A 20863-nucleotide genomic window follows, 5' to 3' on the forward strand; every position below is an offset into this window, starting at 1 on the left:
TGAAAGAGGTTTTCCTCTGAGTTTGATACATTAACTCTTCAGGGCCATGAAACAGAAAGCAGACCCATTTGCATTACTTCACTGATTGCTCCTTTAGCACCATGGCTCTGGGGCTCGTTCATGGAGTATAAAATTCTCCCATAGGCAAGCTGAGAAATGCCAAGCTCTGAAAAAAGACCAATTTGCTGAAAGAATATACAAAGTATTACGGACTGTCAGAAAGACAAGCTGGGAATTGACACTAAAAATATAGTATGACTGCTGTATTTACTCCACTCTACCTGAGGTGCCTGTGTTAGCAACACAGTCACCTTAGGCTCACCATATATTAACAGGCAGAGATGAACAGGATGAATGCCTACAGGAGGTGTCTTTCTGCATTGATAAGAGTTTAGTCGTGGGGCAGGATGCTTGTAGGACGTGCTTAGGATTGGGTTAAGCTGGGTTTATGCACATGAGAAAGCCATTAAATAAATAAAAAAAAAATATTGATATTGTGAAGAAATACATTGTTTATATGGCTGGAAAACCATCTGACCCTTGGAGATGCCTAAAAATCATTGGTGCCACTTTGGATTTTAGAGTCCCCCTGGATGCTCAGATAGAAAGAGATGGTCATGCATTGTCAGAAGTTTCCCATGGGAAGGGAAGCACTTAGACGCAGGTCCCTCTGGAGGGGGAGCTCCAGCTGGGGGCTCAAAGCATGCTGACACTTGGTGGTGTGCAGACCAGCATGGAGGAGAAGGAAGAGATGAAGGAGCCAAAGTCAAGTACAATGCTCTGTTGACTGGAAACTCCACAAAGTGAGAGACTGAAACTTAATTCCTGCTTTAGCCTCAGAGGGCCTGAAGTCAGAGATCCCACTTTTCAGGAAAGACTGTAGATCAGGCTGAGATGAGCACACCCTGTATTCCACAAGTCCATGACAGGCCACTATGCTAAAGGGATAAAATAATCCTGGGACTAGAGACCAAAGAGTTAATTGGGAATCTCATCCCAGATGTCATCTGTGGCCACTGATTTTGTTTTCTTTCATTCTTTTCAAGTGTCCAGTGTGAGACGCTTGGGTCTGGAGCGAAAGAGCTGCAGAAAATCTAGCTTTCCAGTGAGCATAGGCATGTCTGAAAACGTCGGCACTCGTTTGTCTTCATACACAAACTCAAAGCTCTTATACCCCAGATTTGTTATTTCTCTCACGAATTGTGTGTTTGGTTTACTTGGGGTCAAGTGAGGCACAAGTACATTTTACAAAAATGGACAAACCCAGGCCCTCACAGATAACTATAGGATATTCATTTTAAAAAAGACATCCTCACAGATGTCCATTCTGGCATTGCTAAAATGTTGCACTTCGGCCTTTCTGAGCCAGAGTCATAAGGCAAAAATCTGCAAACAGATGCAGTCCTCTTGTCTGGTTATCATGTGCAGTAAAGTGTGCAATCTGACAAAACACTGAAATTAATCATTCCCAAAACACCCACCAGGGATTCTCCATTTTCTGGAATACAGTCACCTCTACGCAGACACGAGTATCTGCCTGTTTTCTCACAATTACCGGAGGAAGAATAAATCTAGGACTTCCTGTACAAAATCTTTCAACTCACCTTGTCATCCTGAAAGTTCGAGCTGACCCTTCAGCTCCAACTGGCAACACTCTGAGTCTTTTCACCAGGGGACCATCAGGCTATTTAGTGTTTATTTTAATGCCCCATAAGAGCAACAGTTCCTTGAGCATCAAACAGCTATGAAACCTGCCTACATCCCTGCAGTGCTGGTCTAGCCATCGTCTCATCTTGGATGTCTCTGGCTTTCCCGCCACATTTAGGGAACTGGCTCAGATAAGCATTAATCTCAATCCCTTCTCCCCTCTGACAGATTTATGAAAAAAGTAAGTCTTACCTCGTTGTCTGTGCCAACATCCAGCAGGACAGGGAGACACTGTTGCGGGTGAACTCCACCACAAGCTGTGTACAAAGCAAGCTTCCCCACTGGGATACCCATGCCGTAACTTCCTAGATCTCCTAAACCGAGAATCCTCTCTCCATCTGTCACCACGATAGCCTAGGAGGATCAAAAGAGACTGTTGTATGGTGTTGCCAAGGCAATAGAAGCAAAAGCAGCTCCACTGCCTTCACACCGATGCCATTTTGCAGTTGCATTGTGCAATGGATATTTGCTCCTTCTACATGATCCCATGTTAATTAGCTGTTAGTGATAAAGGGCTCTTCATTTTTGGTAGTAGAGATAGTGTGGCTGATGGGTAGCTGCTTGCAGTGTGGGAGAGGAGCAGCTCTGCTTCCCAACACTTCAATTCACTTGTAGAAGAGCCCAACCACCACAGCTCTTTGTGCATCCTCAGCTGTATAACCAGAAGCTGTGCAAAAGAGATCTGGCCTTGATTTTTCCTTTCTTTTTTTCTGGAAAAAGAGCTCTGTACTAAAGTGCTCATGCTTATGAACTGCATCTGTGGAAGTAACAAGCTTGTGTCTTCAAACTGTTGTAGAGTAGCTGTGGAGTAGCCAACTTCAGATAATCAAAACAAAACTCATTGTAACTGGGTCCCTTTGCTTTTCAGCACGGGCAGCAGCATGGACTGCAGAGAGGCTCCCACTCTATGTGTTTAATATTAGACCTTTTTTCCCACCCAGCTGGGAGTTAAACAATTGCCATTTAACTCTTTGTGCAATTGGCCTTTTGCATTTCGGCAATACTGTAATAAGACAACTCATCAAAATCTCTCATCCATAATTTTCTGTTTTTCTCATTACTGTATCATTTCTTTGTGACAAGAAGGGAAATAAAAGCCTCCTTAATGATGTCCAAATTAGAAGCCTAAAGCTGAGCTGTTCAACCTGCACTGTACATCACTGAGACCTTAGGAGGCAAATGACCAAGCAGATCTGACTAAACTTCCCCATTTTTAGGTTAGTTTTGTCCCCAGGGTCCAGCATTCTTTGGGGCAGTTCTGAAATCCAGTAAGAACAGGAGTATACTGGTGTCCAGTCCCACTGCGGGAGACAAGTTGTAAACATGATAACAAACTTCAACTTTCAACACTGTCCCAGCACTTCGGAGAACAGAGTGCTCACATCAAATGGTTTATCAGACTGTGGGGGACTCAAGTGCACAGTCTAGCTTGGATTTCAAAGAAGGCAACTGCAGAGAGGTTCTTTATTTGCTGATCTGCAAAGTTAAGGCTAAACTTAGGACATACACATGCATGTGCTTTAGTGAGAAATAAGAGAATGGGGGATTAGAAGCTATCTCAATAGATGTACTTCCTTGGGGAGGGGGTGGATAATAAAGATGCATTGGTTTATTACTGTGATGGAGAAGCATCTCTTTGTTTAGGAAAGGAATAGACCTCTTGCTGCACTTTCCTATTTCAGGAAGAATCGTACTCATCTGTTTCAGTGTCCTTTCCCTGCATATTTCAGATGATTAAAGGGAAAAACCATGGAAGGACTTAAATTTTTGTACTGTAGCTTCACAATGAACAACCAAATGCTCTTATTCAGCATAAACTATATACATATCCCAAGGCTATTTTGTCCCTCAACATAAACCACTGTTTGTAACAGCAGAACAGAATTACATTACATTACATAGTTCAGGAATAAGCCTGAGGAGAAACTACAGATACAGAGGACACATGCATCTATTCTGCTTTTTACATCTATTTTGCCCTCCAGCGTAACAGAGACTATTTTGAAATGGTCCTGCTATATGTAGAATACTTGGTTTTCTGCTGTTGCCAGTTCCTTGTCAGTAGGAGTTAGAATTCCCGAAAGAGAACCTTCAATGAAAAACCTAGTAAAACTAAAAGGACTATACACCTACCCTTAGGCTAGAGGTTGAACAAGCCCTGCCACCAGAAATTCACAATCATGGCAGTGATACACTTACCCACCTCCATTTTCTAACATTTTCCTATTTGTTTTTCCTTCTGAGTCAATGTGAAGTGTTAGTGATGGGTAAGTCTCTTTTTGGGTGGGCTCCATCTGTTTCTGGGTGTGTGCTCACTTTACCACACCCAGATGCAATTGGGACTGGAAGGCAGTAATGGGAATAGGGAAAGCAGCAAGCATATGCACTGCTACAGGTTAATCCTGAAACTGATGCAAATTAAATGAAAAGGAGTCAAAATCCTAACTATGCAGGGAATCCCTTTTTTAAAAAAAGAATTAATTTCTAATGAACCAAAATATTGCTCTGAAGCACAGATCCCCTTTCATCCAAATAAATAAGTGTTCTCAGGCAAGCCTAAAAACTTCTCGATAGCCCTTACATACTCATCACAGTCTTAGATGGGCTGCACTCTGTAGGTACCAAAGCTCCCCAAGGTAACACTGAAAAATACAGGAGAACAGAAAATACAGCACAGGAGACTACAGACTGGTGTCTGTATCAGAGAGAGGAAACTGGATTCACATTTGTTTGTGGCTCTTCGGATGTAAAAAACAATGAAAAAAAAAAGCACAAAGTTTTAGTGGGTACCTGATATACAAGCATATTAAAGTAATGTTGTTAATTGCTCACGTTCATGTGATAAAAACTCAACAAACAGGCCATTAATCTCTGGCTGAGCAGGACAGACCCTTCTAACCGAACCACTGGTTTAACAACTAGGAACCTGTTTTCTAATTCCAGCTGTGCTACAAATTTTCTTGATGACTAGTCAAGTCTTTGGCTAAAGGTTAGGTGTGCAGTTTAAGCCAATCATCTAACCAGTTTCTAAACTTCTTTGATAGCTGATGGAGAGAGACAGAAACCTCCAGAGTGCATCTCCTCCCTCCAGCAGCTGTTTTGGGAAGGGATGAAAGGGGTATTTCTCTTTGAAGATGCTCATCTCCCTCTTCATTGATCACTGCAGAAGTACTCACAAACTGAGATTAGATGCTGAGTCTTCAGGCAGCTGATGTTAACTGAAATGACTCTGGACCATAGGCTGTATGTAGCTAGCCCAGTTTTGCAATGCCTAAGTAGGAGAAATCTGGCCCAGCAGAGTGATCCGGAGCACTACGCTGGCCTCCAAGCTGCCAAGGCAACGCAGAGAGGCAAGTGCCACTGTTGGCATTCCCACTTCTCTCTATTGATTGCACGAAGATGTCAGCCTTTACAGGATGAAACAACACTCTGCCTTGAATGCACCAACAGAAAATGCTAGATGGAAGGATGAGTCTGAACAGCCTGTATAGCAGCAATCCTGATGGGGATTCAAGATGCTGAGTGCACTTCTAGGGTGAGCATCCTATGGAAGGAGGGAGGGAGGGAGGGAAGGAAGGTAGGAAGGCCAGTCCGGTAGCTTGAAAGGCAGCATGCTTGCCTAGGAACAGGAGATATGGTTTCTAGATTATCCTCATTTTGGGGTGGTTTGAACTCATAACTGCCAGGATGACACCCTACAACACCACTATCCTGCATGATTCTCTGCATTCCTCCTGCTCTAGTTGGGCTATCATACAGAAAAGAGTACAAGATTCAGGAACCAGAGAGACAATTAGCAAGGGGAATCACTGTTGAGGGCTATCGACATTTTATCCAATGTTTCTTCATGGCAGGATTCATTAGCAACCCTGGAAGAGACACAAAAACCCCACACTCCCATGTGACTATGCTCAGAAACGGCTTCTTCCCACTCATTCTGCTTCCAGCACTCTGATTCTTTCAGAGCAGTTCAGCTTCAACAGGAGGGGTCGAGGTGGGGCACATCAGAGCTTGGCTGAGGCTTTGCTAAGCTAAGCAGAGCACCCTTCCAGCCCTTCCAGGCAGAGGATGCAGGCCTGCGAGCCAGATTTCCCATTTCCACAGTAAATGCTGTTGCCATGAAGCTCTAAGGAGCCACAAAGCAAAAGGTGGGGCAGCACCTCCAAGTATTTCTTCACTGCCTTTAATGGGACTTACTCTTGCTGGTGTTCAGTGTGGTCCAAGCCTTTTCAACAAACTGGGTCCCTCCAGGGACTTAGGTGCAGTGCACGTGCCTCCCTACTTATCTCAAAATCTCAAGTGTTCCAGCGCCTACTAGTTCAGGCATGGAGAAGTCTAACACACAAGGAACCCTGTGGTCCAAAACCGCGATACTGATGAAATTAGCTGCCTTTGTAGTCTGGCAAACCCAGAAAGCATATAGTCTGAATCTCTTCCATGGACCACTGCCCTTCCTATGGTCTGTTTTGGGTGCCAGAGGGGGCTGTTTCAGCAACGGTCTCTAATCTTTCTGTGCCAGTTTCCCCATCTGCAAAAACATCTCTATTAGCCATAACGAGTTCTGCTCACAGTCCTGAGTCAGAAACAAACTGAAATACTGAGATCTTTGGACAGAGCAAGGACAAAATATCTAGTTTGCACCTGTTCTCCATGGTTCGAAAGACAAGGTTATAGAAATATGGTTACTTTTTCTGGAAACATGATAAATTCCTTTTTTTTTTTTCCCCTTAGAAACGTAAAATGCTTGCAAGATTTTCTCAGCTGCCCAACCTTTGTTCCTGGAAGAAACAGCTAACTGATAGGGGACCAAAGCTCTGTCAACAGCCAGGGTAATTCCCAGGCACGTGTACTTTCAGTCTGATGGAAGGAGGTGACTGGCAAGACCTGTCTCAAGTGTTGACTTTTTTTCATGCCAGGGACTTGCCCAGCCCCAAGCTCTAGTGAAAAACACTTCACAAGATCACTTTTTGGGTGGGGCGTCAGCAATATTTTCAGCTACTGGATATCAAACATTATTTGCTGAATTGCCAGCGTTCTGGATGCTGCATGACTCACTGGATTTGGGAAGGAGACCTACAAGCAAGTCAGTTACAGAGATATCTTAAAGAGCTTTGGTACATCTAACAAGTTGCAAGTTAGCCACACAATTCTTGAACACACATATCTTACTTCTTCACTAGGACCCCTATTCTGTACAAATTTATTATCATGCACACTTTTTATTAACCAAGGTCCTGCCACTTTGATAAAGTTGTTCTTGATCACATACACACATGACTGAGTCTCTGAAGCCCAACCTGGACTGGAAAATGAAGTTGAACTGAAGTCTAGCCTGGAAACCCCGAGGAAGGGAATAATTCTTCGCTTGTCCTTTTAAATAGGCAATTCTGTAAATAATGCCAAGCAGTTCCATTCAATAACCCATTTTGCACCCAACTCCCTGTAATTTCCCAGGCCACAGAAGACATGCCACATACCTTAATATTTTCTTCAGGCCAAGAGTTTAGCATTGTTGCAATATGGCCTTTGTCATGGATGGTGATAAACAACCCCCTAAGAAAGGAATAAAAAAGAAGAAAAATAAGCCTTGTAATAAAAATAATAACTCTAAGATAAAATAAAACAGGTGAAACTTGAAAATGCAGGGAAATGAGCTGCTAAGCACAAAACCAGGTGATTCACTGACATGGAAATGAGACCTCAAGGGACTGCTAATAACAAGTTAAATTCTCATTTCAAAACCCCAAGGCTCAAGATCCTTAATGGCAACTTCACTCAACAGCCACTGGTGTTGCACATTTCACCCTTATGAAATGCCTTTGCTTCGGGGAGCAAACTCTGCCTTAGTGCAGAAGAGCTTTCTAGTTAAAATAATTCTGATAAATGCAGGGGAGGATGATGGTTTTACCATAAGCCTTGTTACGTGTTCTTTCCCAGGGAGCTTATTGCTGGCCGTTCAAACAGTGAAAGCATGATCCTTCCCACCCAATTGCCAATGTCAATGATGTGGATGACTATTGCAGAGCTAGACATTTTGGGTCTCCTCTCTAGTCAACAGAGCTCCAACTGGATCTGATTAGATCAATATTTGCCATGGCATTTGGTTTGACCAAGCCAAACCTGCCCTTGCAACACTGTTTTTTTTGTGAATATCTGACCCCAGTTTTTGACACTTGCATTCACCAAATGAAAACCACCCAAAATCATGAGAAGTGAAACAGAAAATTAAATGTTTGAATGAAACCTCAGTATGAAGTATTTACATGGACAATACATACCTGATTGCACTAAGGTTAATCACTTCTCAACACAAAGGTCTTCAAGATTTAAACAAAAATGCCTTCTTTTTAATAAAATTAGGAACTGAAAGACAGCATTCTTGAAACATGCTTTAGACTTGTGCTTATTTTTCTCCTCTTTGCTGTTATTACCAAAAATAGTATCCCTAGCAGGGATTCTTCCAATACCCACGATAGTATTATTCCCATTGACTGATCTCTGCTCGGATATTTTGGGATTTTTTGAAGCTCCTTCTAGGCAGGGCTAACCCTAAAGAAGAAAACTCCTCCATACCTGTCTCAGGGGAAATTGCTTATGTTGCTCACAGTGCTCTCTAATCAGGACAAATCAAGGGCTCTAACTTGATAACTCCTCTTGGCAGGAGGCGGCACTCATTTTCCTTGCCTTGTTATCTGCTCACAAAAGCAGGAGTTGTGCTGCTGATTAGTATCAGCTGGAACAACAGAGAAATGCATTTTTGCTGCTTACATCTCTCTACTATTGCTTATCCCCAGTAAGTTCAGATCAGGTCACGGTTTGGGGTTCTAATGTGAAATGTTAGCTAGAAAAAGTCTTATTTTTGGAGGAGGCTGAAAACAACCTCTATTGTAAGTCTATATGAGTGATGAACAATCAAACAACATTGGGCTGCTCTCTCAGGCAAAGACTTCTCTCACAAGACTCTTCTAGGGGGCAGATATCTTCCCACAGTTAACTGTGGGAATCCTAATGAAAAAGCCCTTCACTTTGAAAAGAAGAAAAATAAAAGTGCTGACTTCAACACTGATCAATTCACAATCACACGGAAAGATCAGAAATGCAAAAAAAAAAAGGAAAGTAATGGTTCATTTATCTAGCATAATTCTTTAAAACTGTGCCCAGTACCCAACGAACTAATCACATACACATGGCCTGTCTCAAAGGCAGTATTCACAGATGTTAATCTTCATAAAAAAGGGGTACTGTACTGCTGCCATCTACATTTAGAAAAGAGTTATTAACCAGGAATTAAAAGCACAAATTAGTAACATCATTGCAGATACTTCAAGTTATGACATGCTTTTAAAAACAATGCTATTGTTTTAGCGTAGCATTTTCCATATGTAATAAAGACACCTATTACTTAAGTGTCTAGCTGTGTGCCTCAGATGTTCACATCTCTTCAGTGCTGAAGGGAGCCCACCAGCTATTTAACCTTTGAAAGACATTCAGTGCTCGCAGCAGAAGCTGAAACCCAACTGTCTACCCAGCACCGGTCCTGTGGCTCAGTGAATTGCTAGTTGTTTCATACGAAGTGGAGAGGGCAGATACCCACGAGCTGCTGGCTCTGACCGTTGTCTTGGGAGGGCAGTGAGCTGGTTTCCAATCCCTGCTCTGGATCTGGCAGAAGTGAGAGTCCAGCCTGGGTCTTCCAAAATCTGATGACTGCTCTCACTATGTGGCTGGGAGAAGGGCTCTCGTGGCTATCACCACGACATGTTTTGCCTGAGAAAGGACTGGCTTGGCTTAGATAGCCAGGTTGGTGGCTGAGAACCAAGCACAGAGAGGCACCCCTCTCAGAATTTGTATTCCTTACCTTAAACATATTATGCTTATTTGATGTTAAGCAGGCCCTCCCATTGAGTATGCTGACTTCTGTGGATCCTTTTCTGAAAACAAAATGGCTATGACACACATTCACTCTCCCTTCAGGCCATGCCACGGACCAGGTCCCTAGTCCTAGCTGCTTATCTCTGCTGTCACATGCATAGAGCAATTCAGGTGAAAAATTGCTCCTTCCTTTACTCCAGGCAAAATCAGATGGCTTAATTTAGACTAACAATTAACTAATGGCACTACCAGCTGTGGAAAGGAAACCTTCAGGAGCAGAAATGGGGACCCACCTGGGGAAAGTGAACTCTCTCACTGACACAACCCCATCGTGAAGTGAGCACGTATCTGAGCAAGCCTCATATTTCCCTAACACTTCAGCCTGAGAGGCAAGGACCCAGTTTCAATAAAACACAAAAGTTTCCAGTGCCTTTAGGCACCCAGCTGGAGCACAATCCTGAACTTGATCCAGGCATTGTGGACTCCATCAGGTGTTCAGGCAATCAGAAGAGGATCCTGGTAGTGGTGAGCTGGAAGTCCCTTTGTAGACCGAGTATGAAACGACCAACTCTGACAGGCAGTTCAGTGAGTTCACTGTGGTTTTAAGAAGATGTAAAGGAAAACCAACACACATCAGACTTTAGACTTGGGGTGTCACAAGTCCTCATTTTGAATCATCCCCAGGAGAGTTGTGCTCTCTCCCCTGATGATAATGGTCACCCACAGAGATGAGCTGGCCAACTTCCCTGTTGAAATAAGATGCCTAAAATTGGCAGAGGGTTAATCTTTCCCCAAATCCCTTCTGCAAGGCAGGCAGAAAGAACAGACAAGCTCTGCAAACTGAGCTCAGCAAAAGGTTTGCTGATGACTGAACACGGAGGAATAGCAGCGAGGTTTCTCTCAAGGGTACACAGATTATAGGAGAAGTAACAGGAGCAAAAGCTTACTTGTGCCTTTGAGAACAGCAAAGGTAGAGCTCTGAATACTGAGAGGGACAGGTTGATCTATTTGGACCAGTAGTAAATAAGAAATATCCAAGTGACAATAAAACAAATTAACCTGATTTTTCGGAGGAAAAGATGCAGCCTAAGCATTCTGAAGAAGACTCACCTGTGCCCAGGATCCTGTCATTCTACATGGGCTTAGTCGTTGTATATCTTTACCCCCCGCAGCGAAGAAGCTATGCACACAGTTAGCTGGAAGCCAAACACACATGCATGGGGGCAAAAATACAAGAAATAGAGCTTAGTAAAAATTAACTGCCCCAGCAATGTCAAGCCAGAATGTACACACTCTACCACTATTTCTGGCTAAACAGTAACCTTTAGAGAGCTGTTACCTTTGTGGGGGTAATTCAGAGTGCAGAATGCTCCAACCTGCATTCATTAGGGTTTCAGAGCTCCAGTCTCCTATTCAGCCGTTAACATCACAGGTTTCACTACAGCTGCCTTTAGTTAAGGTGGAAGTCAGACTAGATTTTATTGCGCCACTGAGCATGTCTGTAAGGTTCCAGGAAACTTCGAGGAGTGTTACAACTTCATAATTTGTCACTGAGACAGTATTTCTATCTGGATTTCAGCAAGTCAAGTCAAGCTGCCCGAACTGGACTGCAGGATCCAGCAGACTGCAGATCATCAATGCAGAATCTGTCAAAGGGGTTGGATATGTTCACCTACACCACACAAGACCTTTTCTCATTCCTAAGCCAGGGACATTTTCTTTTCCTTTCTGATTTTGTTCTGGCTGAGTTCATGGAGGTGGTCCAGAAATTACAAAGCTACACACCTTACCATGGGAAGGATCCTGCTGTGGTGCTCAGTACTGGTTAGATCTTGGCCATCCTGATGGCATTTTGAAAGACCCACAATGAAGACAATGCCAGAATTGCAAGGCTCATTTTAGAAAGAGTTCAGGGACAAGGAAGACAGGACATATTTGATGCCCAGAGGAAGCAATGCCAGACACTGGTGATGGCTTTTTAGAATAACATTCATTTCTTTTAGATATTTGGGAAGGAACAAATTCTAACATGTCTTAGGTATTAGGAAACCAAAATATTCTTTAATGCTTTTATTCAATGAGCGGTTACTTCTTCAATAAGGCAAAGTAGTGTTCCCCTTTCTGATCTTTGTGGTTAGCAATGCTGCCTTGTGAGCTATTTCCCCTTAGACGAAACAGTGTACAATGGAGCCAGGAGTGCTATCTCTAAAGCACTATTGTTTATTTACAGAGCATGTGCAAAGCTTCATTTCCCAAAACCCAGAGGGGAGTGAAAAAGATTATGCAACTTCTTTCCTCACAGCTCCAAATCTCTCCTCACTTCCCTTCTACCCCAAAGTCTCACTCCTTCTTCTGAATAGCTTTTCCTTGGCAATTACCAGTGCTTCTGTGGCTGTGTTTGCAACCCTCCTGGTGTTGTCTCACCCCACTTTTCTAGCCTACTGCTGCCCCTGACATGCAATCAAGCAGAAATCCAATGCAATCAATGCCTTTGCTTTATCAGGCTCCACGTAAAACCTCTTTGGCCAGTGCTGTGCTCCTCTTACAGTCTTGTCCTGTGCTGTGTTTCTTGGTTGCACTGCTACGACTTCAGTTATGTGTTAACATCTATATGATTAATGGCCTCTTTACGCTTATTGTATATGAATAACAGTCAGCAATTATATCCACTGACTTTACCATCCTGGTCAAAAGCCACAGAAGAGCAGAACAGGTGATGGCACTGGACTGCTGACTCGTATACTAGTGTGAAGCAAAAGGACCCTACTCTTTGCTACACGTGAATTTTCCTTACTAGCTAAGATAGGACCATATTTGTATACTTATGTCCCTGTGGAGGAAAAAAGACACCACCAGAAGGATCTCAAAAGCTTCTAAGTTAACAGGAGTTGAAAAACACAAAACCCCCCACTCAACCAAGGCAGCTTCATCCTTCTTTTCCTCCCTCACTCCTCTAAAAGGACTACTCTCTGAAAAAAAAGATACTTGCTTAGCAGGGGAGGTACGTATTTGAACAGCATTATCCAATAATAGATACTGCAATGGTCAGGCTTGCCCAGGTTTTGGTATGTAGCATGAAGAACACAAAAAACTCAACTGCAAGTTACACGTGCTTTCTGCACAGCAATCAGTCCATCAGTCTTGTTTATTGGATCTCAGAAAAGAAACATCAGAGATGTCTTCTTTAATGGGCTACCAGTCTTTGCCTTATATAATTACTTGTTTCTGAGAGGAGGGACTGATGAGGGGAAGCAGATGAAAATGGTAGCTAAGGTCCCTGATTCTCCAGATACTTACACACTGCTTGCTGCCCAACATGACAGGGGCGCTTGCAAAGTGCCTGGCTCCTCATGTGTGTGCTGACGTACCAGCAGGCAATGAATTGCAAGAGTAAATGATGAAAATAGCAACAAAACTCAGGCTTTTGTTTCATTTTCCTTCCACTTATTAACTGCTAGTCTGGGTGCTATGAGAGGAACTTACTCCACAAGCGAGGAGAGGATAAAGACTACTGCGTGGGTTAGCATTAAGAAAATGAACATACTCACAATGCTTTTATCAGACAGGCAGGCATCATGATTCAGTGTTTTCATCTGGATAGGAAAGGCTCATTCTCAGAACAAAAATGCTCAGGACAAAGGTTAAGCATCTCCAGTGACACCCTGAAGATGATGAAATCGTGCCCACATAAAACTGTTTTGACTTAGTAGAGCCTGGACTTCCCTCAGAAAGCATAGGAAGACCATGGGAAGCCATTGCTTAAAAAAGCAACAAACAAAAGAGATGAGTCAGATCTGTGCCAACATCCGAGCCTGCACCAGGCCGCCGTTGAACAGCCAAGAAAAAGCTGTGAGGCAGCAGTCAGAAACCTACACTGAGACATGAGGTTGCACAGGAAAGGGCTCTGACAGGCATGGCACAGGCTGACCTTCTGCAGTGGTCACAGCCATTGCCTCACATAAAGGAAAGCTTTGAGCAAGACTGTCTCAGATTAACGTTGAAGTTCACCTGGCAAAATTATCTTGACCCTCAGGGAAGAAAAAGTCAAGTTGGCTTGTCACTGTGGAAGGATCCTGACTGCTGCCGCACGTTGCTCTGTCCTCTTTGGAGTTTGGCTGAATTATGCCGCAAGCTCAGACGACTGGTAGGTATTTCGGCTGTCCAAGGCTGCAACGGAGACACATGTGAGGGAGGGATCGGCTGATGGCCTTGGCTTTTGTTGCGTGCTAACCACAGAAAACTGTCACTGCTGTGCCAGAAGAACAGGCTGGAGGACCCACTCTGGATTAAAGGCCAGTCTGTGCTAGAGGTGCTGTAAAATGGGGTTACAGTAAAGCCCTATATTTGGTTTTATTTATTTACACTTTCAAGACTCATACACAGAATTGACAGGTTGAGCAATATGAGCCTTTAGAGACATTTCCACCAGCTGCACCCCTATCGTTGATCTTTTTGGTTCAGGTCGCTGCCAGAACAGGACAAGAGGATTCAGAATAACAAAATAAACTTTGAAATTGCTTGGCTCTTTTAGGGAGCTTGAGATTATAAATGCCTGTGGGCTACAGGATTTGGAGAGAAAGTATGTGCTAGCATGCACTGATTTGTCTACATACAGTACAATTAATCATCAAATTGGACAAAATCTCTGTGGTGATTCATCAGCTATTTTTGCACATTTGTTTATAATAAAGCCAAGAACTTTTTGTTGTTTTAGATAATTTTCTTTGTAAATTGTCGGATGCTGAACAGTACCCTGAGGTACTGATGAAAAAATAATAGAAACCAAGCACAATCAACTATTAATGAAATCTATACAGTGATTTATAAGGCAATATCCTATAATTTAAGTATGCTGGATATGGAGAAGGGATGAAAGGGATGTGGAAGGGAACAAAAGGTATCACAAATGTGAAGTGTTAGGGGACAGTGGCCAGAAACCAGGAGAAATCCTGGATTCATTGGTTCTGCTAGTCAGGAAACAGCCTAAAAAATAAATAGCCCTTTCCTCCTCTCCAGAGGGGAGTCAATGGAGAAAGACCAGCTCAGTAACTACTGTTATTGGTCATTATGCAGCCATGTGAAAATGCAGAGGGTTGGCATCAGGTCCCCAATGAATCTCTGCTATCCACAGTCTAGCATTAAGGGAGGACACAAACAGACCCATGTCGCTCTTGGCTTGTCATGAGCTGCTTGTCCCTACTGGATTCTCAGGACTGGATTCTCTGGTTTAACCAGAAAACTGTCATGTCATAGCATAATTCAGTGGTTAAATCCTGCTTGTATTTGAAAACTTCAGAAACCCGTTTTTTCCAGTGTCCTCTTCAGCAGTGGTGTTTCAATAGAGGTGTTTAAGAGGACCTCTGAGAAGTCTATGTGAGGATTGAGCCCCTGGAGTCAAGGGCTGGATAAGAGCCAAGCAGATCTGCAGCACGGGGTCTGACTCTTGCTTACCCTCAGCACCCAGAGCTCCCTTCTTGCTGATGTGCAGGAGGGAGAGGGAGAAACCAGGCTGTTCATAACTACTCTGCCACCCATGCATAAATTTACAGATGCACGTGGGTAAAGACCAGGCTTTGAGGTGAGACATAAGATCCCACCACCCAGGGATTCCACCAACCAGCAAGTGTGGACAGTTCCCAAATTCAGTATCCTTTGCTGCATTTAAGCTCATCACGCTCAAGGGGCTTGAAGCCTTCCATTCAAAAACAACTTTAAGTGTAGGAAAATATGACTCAGCCCTGATTTTTCTCTGCCTTTTTGAAGGCTCAGTCCTAAACCTGCCTGTATGTTGGATCCTGGCAGTATCTCAGTAACTGGAAGATTACAGGGTTGCAGAGAAATGTGTTGAGATGGGCAATCAGTGCTGTTGCTCAGTGATGTTGACCAAGGAGCCCTTATCTGTTTTCACTTCTAATCACATAATATATTCTGTTTCACTTGACAGTACAGAGGTTAAGGTGGGATCAAAAATCCCTGGGAAGTAAATTAAGTCCTACCCTGATTATATTTCCTTCCTGCACTGTGCAAATTCTTCCAAGACCCACACCTTCACTTTTAAAGTGCACTGCAGGGAGCCCCAAGAATGAACACAGAATTAGGACAAAGTTTGACAAAGAAAAGAAATATTATTTTGACAATACCAGAGCAATCAGCTTTCAGATAAATTGAATCTAACCTGGCATACTCTGTCTTAGTGAATCCAGCTAATAAATAATTCTAACTTTTGCCATAAATCGCAGCAAATACAGAAAATATCAGCAGCTTTTACAGCAGGTCTTCCATAATCATGTACTGAAGATGTGTGTAGCTTGCCTTGTCAAAATGTTTGAACAGTGTATCCACACATAGAGTTCTCCAGAAACGAAACCCAAAACACAGCAAAACCCAAGGAAGGTAAGAATTGCAGTATCAAAGCACAGAAGTCCTCACTCTGCGCAGACCTGTTGGGAAAGTCTTCAGCAAATGCAACACAGCTCTTTATGCTACCTATTGATTTCTCTTCTCTTTCAGGAATGGATGCCCTGTTATGAGAGGATAAGGGTGCTAGCTTGCTAGCTCTGACACAGCCGTTATATAGCAACATGAAACTGCACCTCACAATTACCCTGCAGTGGCATATAAAAGTCAATATAAACTATATAATAAAAATGTGTCATTTATTAATATAAATATTCCATAAACTAAAGAGTTAAAAAAGAGGATTGTTCTTCTTAAAAAATGTCCCCAGGTCACGATGCATAGTCCACAGGAGGCTGTCCCACAACCCAATGGATATCACTGTCCAAGGTTTTCATGATAGCCAGTGTGATTTCCCCTCCAATTTACATCCTGGTATTCATTATTCTAAATAATTCTCCTCCCTACTCCCTGTCTTTGGCATTTTTTGTTTAAGGTGGGGTTGTTTCTTGTGGCAGCAGCATAGATTTATACCAGATTAAAGGCGAACATACCCTTTTGAATTTCCTTCACCAGGTCAACCTCTTTCTTTTGGCCAACTCCACCTCTTCCTTTGAGCTTTTCCTGGTAAATCAGGGAATTTCAACACAAGGGAATTTCAAATTACCTCTGACAGCAGGGGAAAGCCTGACCTTCGTAAATTAATATGAGACTTTGCTGTTAACTTCAGGGGGCCTGAGATTTTACCTCATGCCCATGGAAGTTTCTCTTGGTTGTTAGAGCCACTGCACGTATATTTTGCTCAGGAAAAGTAAGGGAGACAATATCCTGGAGATACAGAAGGAGAAGCACTGATTGTTTTTCTAATGAAAAAATGGATGCAAGTCCTTTTTCACTCCCATCGCAATGTAGTAACTGTGGTACAGCCTCACAGCACCAACAGTGTCCATTCTATTCCCCCAGTCTTCACGGTACCTGACATTACGGCTGGTACACCAGCTCTTCTCTCCGTACACCCAGAAGCAAATCTGTGCTCCTCTCCCCATTTTGAGAACCGCTTAATTGAAGGGGGAACAGAGAAGGGACAAGGATGGGGGTACAGCATGCTGAAAAGACTTGCCTGGAAAAAATGGGGTAAGGACAGAGGGAACAGTGGGAACCCTTGAACTACTTTGCCACCTCTCAGCAGAGGTTTCCAGACGGGCTGAGCTGTTCTCAGCAGCCCTGGGCTCCCTCTGTGCTAACTGCTTCCTCTTCACCTACTCCAACCATGGTCTTCTCCTCCTCATTCCATAACCTGGTCCCATACCAAGCACTGTCTCCCACCTATATCTCCTGCCAACCTCTTCAAGGCTTCCTGACTACACACTGTCTCCATGATACTTTCCACAGATCCCCTCCTTCAGTCTGTTACAAGACCAGTCTGCTTGTGGTGATGTTATCTAAATGCAGATCATTAAACACATTCATCTTCTCTTCCACTGACTTCAGCTGCTTCTGGAAGAAGGCTGAACCCGGCTGGCGGCAACAAGAGAAGTTACGACAACCAGTGTTTTTACAAGAAGTAGAGATTGCCTAAAGGGGTTTCAAAGCACAATTTCCAGGACAATAATCCAAATCCCAGTCTTCCCACTCACTTTTGGTCTCCACTGTTTTATAGAAGAGGGAGTGCAGACAATTCTGTGGTTAGGGACAAGTCTAAGGAATTTACACTTTCATTCTAATTTCCATTTGGTTTGGGTTTAAAGTGTCTAGAAATGGCAGGTAACCTTCTCTCCTGCTGCTCAGACTGCGCAATACCATTAAAAAAAAGTGCCTCAGCAGAGCCAGAACTGTTGACAAGACAATTCTGTAGACTGACTGATGTTTCACTTGCTCATTTTTCATCAGAGACAGATCATTATTCTGTCAGACTTAATTTTTGCACCATCTGCATCCTGTTAGCTTTCATTCTCCAGGTTCAGCCTCACCCCAACATGTTTTGCATTGTTCTGCAATCAGTCCTCAAGGATAGTTACGTCTCCAGAAAAGAAGAGTGAACTTAAGCAAGTTTTTTCTGTCCCCATAGCTTGCCTCCAATGGTGACGCACCAACCTGTTCCAGTCCTGCTCTCAGGGGATGCCAAAAGGTTTTGCAGAGCAGCTGATGACTTTATACTTTCAAATACCAGTATGCTCATGAATTTCCCAGTGTCTCGAGAGACTGTGGTCTTATGCCACTGTAATAAACTATCCCTCACTATCACAGAAGAGATAAAACCCTGATTCCATGCCCTGAGGTAAGTTCTCTCTCTGCTTCCTCTTTGTGAAAAAGTATAAAGTCGCTTTCCAAAGGTACTGTCACAATTAAAAAAGATCCTCCAGCTTCAAAAATACCTTTTAAATAGCATTGCACATGTTCAGTCCTGTGCTGCATAAGAACACCCATGATATTCATTATGTACATTTTACATTGAAAAAAAGAAAAAGCAAAAAAAGGAAAAAAGATCACAATACTACTATGCACTTTTCTTCGTAAAGGACTTTGTATCTTCACTCTAAAGCAAAAAAGGACTCTCAACCACAGTCTGAAAGCTTTTAGGTCTGGTAGAAGCATTTCCGAAGATAACGGTGATGCTTTCTGTTAATGGGATCAAAGAACAAAGATTCCTCCTTCATTCCGTCTTTTAGCATCTCAAAAAGTTGCAAGCCCTGCTCTGTTACATTTCATTCCCTCCTCCTACCAAATTTCTGACGAGGATAAAGGATCCCCAGGCTTTGAAAAGCAAGCACTTCCAAGGCCCATGTTCCTTGGTACCTAGGGTAACCTGTCCTTTGCCTGAAGCTACAATTACGTTATCACTGCTGCTGAACATAAGCAAACCTGCTCTCCCCATGCTTTGAGCAGCTTGCTCCTGCTTCTGCACATCCCTTTCATCACATCAGCACAATTCCTGTTGCAGCTGGCAGTGAAAACTGACTATCATCTGGATTACTGCTAGTCTGGCCCAAAAGAGACTTGGATCTACCCAGATTTATTCCTGAACCAGATCATTGCACAGCTGCACGGACATCTGTGGAGGCACAGGGGTGGTGGGCGGGAGAAGTAAATAACCAGGGATGGATTGCAGGAGGCAGACTGGAAAGCTGCGTATGTGCAGCCATAGGATCCGAAGCTGTACAACTCTGCAAGAAATCTCCCTTAAGTTTGGGTCATCCCTGATCATCTGGAATTACACCTATACGTGAAACAAGTCTTGTCACCTTGGGACACTATTTCCAGACATATCCTTTGGCCTTGACAACCTGCACACGTCTGAGTCCCCTCACAACCATTCCAGAACTTGTGAAACCAAACACAGCAGCAGATTTTTGTAACAAAACTACAACCGCAAGACCCTGAGACACAAAATGAGGAGGAGCATAGCCTGAGAAGCCCCCAAGAAGTGAGCACATTTGCCTACCCTAGTCTTGTACTCCTTCTGTTACTGGCCACTGCTGCAGACAGGATCCATGGCTAGGAAGACTTCTCTTTGGACATGGTTGCTCTTCTCTTGTGCTTATTTAACGTGGTCTGATCACAGAATAGAGATGTTGACAGGGTCCTTAATCATAAGTGTGACAGAGGTGCTATTGCTTGGTACTTCAACCTGTACTTACATAATACACAATAATTTATATTTTTTATTTTAAAAATTCAAAATATAATATGATACTGTACTTTGACCTGAAGATTTTAATGCTTATTGCATGACTTTGAATAAACGAATATTGGTAACTCAGCAGGGAGCTGCCTGGAAAACAAGATAGGAAAAATGTGATTCAACATAGACACCTTCCAGCAAAAACTTCAGAGCTCTTAGGGGACAGTGCCAGAATATCATCTTAATAATTTGATGGTTCCACCTCTCTTCCAGTTGTTCTAAACCCCTGAGTCTTCATCACATAGGAAAAAGTTGGAGGCCATATTAAAAAAATAAGGCTGCTTGAAGAAATTAAAGTGACTCCTGAAGAGAAAGGCAGTAGGAGTTTGGGGAAGGCAGACAGGAACCTGCTGGGGCATCAGGAACTGTGCCTGGCCCACTGGAAGAAGTAGGGACACTATGGGCATCATAGATAAGCATGCCAAGAGTTGGATGTTTGCAAGTGGTTTTTCCTAGTAGCTCTTTTCTACTGGTAAACAGAGAAAGCCTGTATTTTTAGACTGCTGGCTGGGTAGCTTTTCGAAAGGAAGGAATAGCAGGTGTCTGACCCCATTTGGAGCAGCTAAATCTGCTGGCAGAGAGGATGCAGGAGCCCTGACCTGGAATGAGAACTCCAGACACTAGCCCAGTAAAAGTGCAAGTAAAAGGTCCACCCTCAATAGTTTATATATAGAGACCAGGAAAGGTAAAAGAGGCATTGAGTCCTGCAATTATGACAGCAGTATCTGGCAAACAAAATCTGCAGCCCTGCGAACACTGATAAATGTATTCTGATGAGAGAAGCCCTGCTGGACCTCATAGGACTATTTTCAGATGCTCTTGTACAAGAGTTGCTTTGTAAGCAAGTTACTTGTGCCTTAATCTTTCCAGGCTCAACTTTCAAATATAAAGCCAAGCACTAATGGGGCTGAGAAATATCTCAACACAGGGAATAAGTTTTTTGTGTCCACAGGTCACTAATTGCTGCTGCTGTGGCTGCAGAAAGACTGCATAATATTCTGTAGATTTCCCTTCTCACCACAAGCTGTGCTATGGGGACACGGACAGTGGGACTGAGCGCACCCTCAGCAAGTTTGCCGACGACACCAAGCTGTGTGGTGCTGGAGGGAAGGGATGCCGTCCAGAGGGACCTGGACAGGCTTGAGAGGTGGGCCCGTGCCAACCTCACGAAGTTCAACGAGGCCAAGTGTGAGGTCCTGCACATGGGTC

General features: G+C 43.3%; 1 protein-coding gene across 1 annotated transcript in view; it reads right to left on the bottom strand.

The window, feature by feature from the left end:
- ME3 (malic enzyme 3) overlaps positions 1 to 20863 on the bottom strand; it is a 128371-nt gene that overhangs the window by 33374 nt on the left and 74134 nt on the right. Inside the window, exons 4-5 of the mRNA XM_052812884.1 lie at positions 7185 to 7260; positions 1900 to 2061 (exon numbers count right to left, since the gene is read on the bottom strand). Of these exons, the coding sequence (XP_052668844.1) occupies positions 1900 to 2061; positions 7185 to 7260 (238 nt within the window). The remainder of the gene's footprint in view (positions 1 to 1899; positions 2062 to 7184; positions 7261 to 20863) is intronic.

This window comes from Harpia harpyja, chromosome 17 (genome assembly GCF_026419915.1).
Source record: "Harpia harpyja isolate bHarHar1 chromosome 17, bHarHar1 primary haplotype, whole genome shotgun sequence".
Lineage (NCBI taxonomy): Eukaryota > Metazoa > Chordata > Aves > Accipitriformes > Accipitridae > Harpia > Harpia harpyja.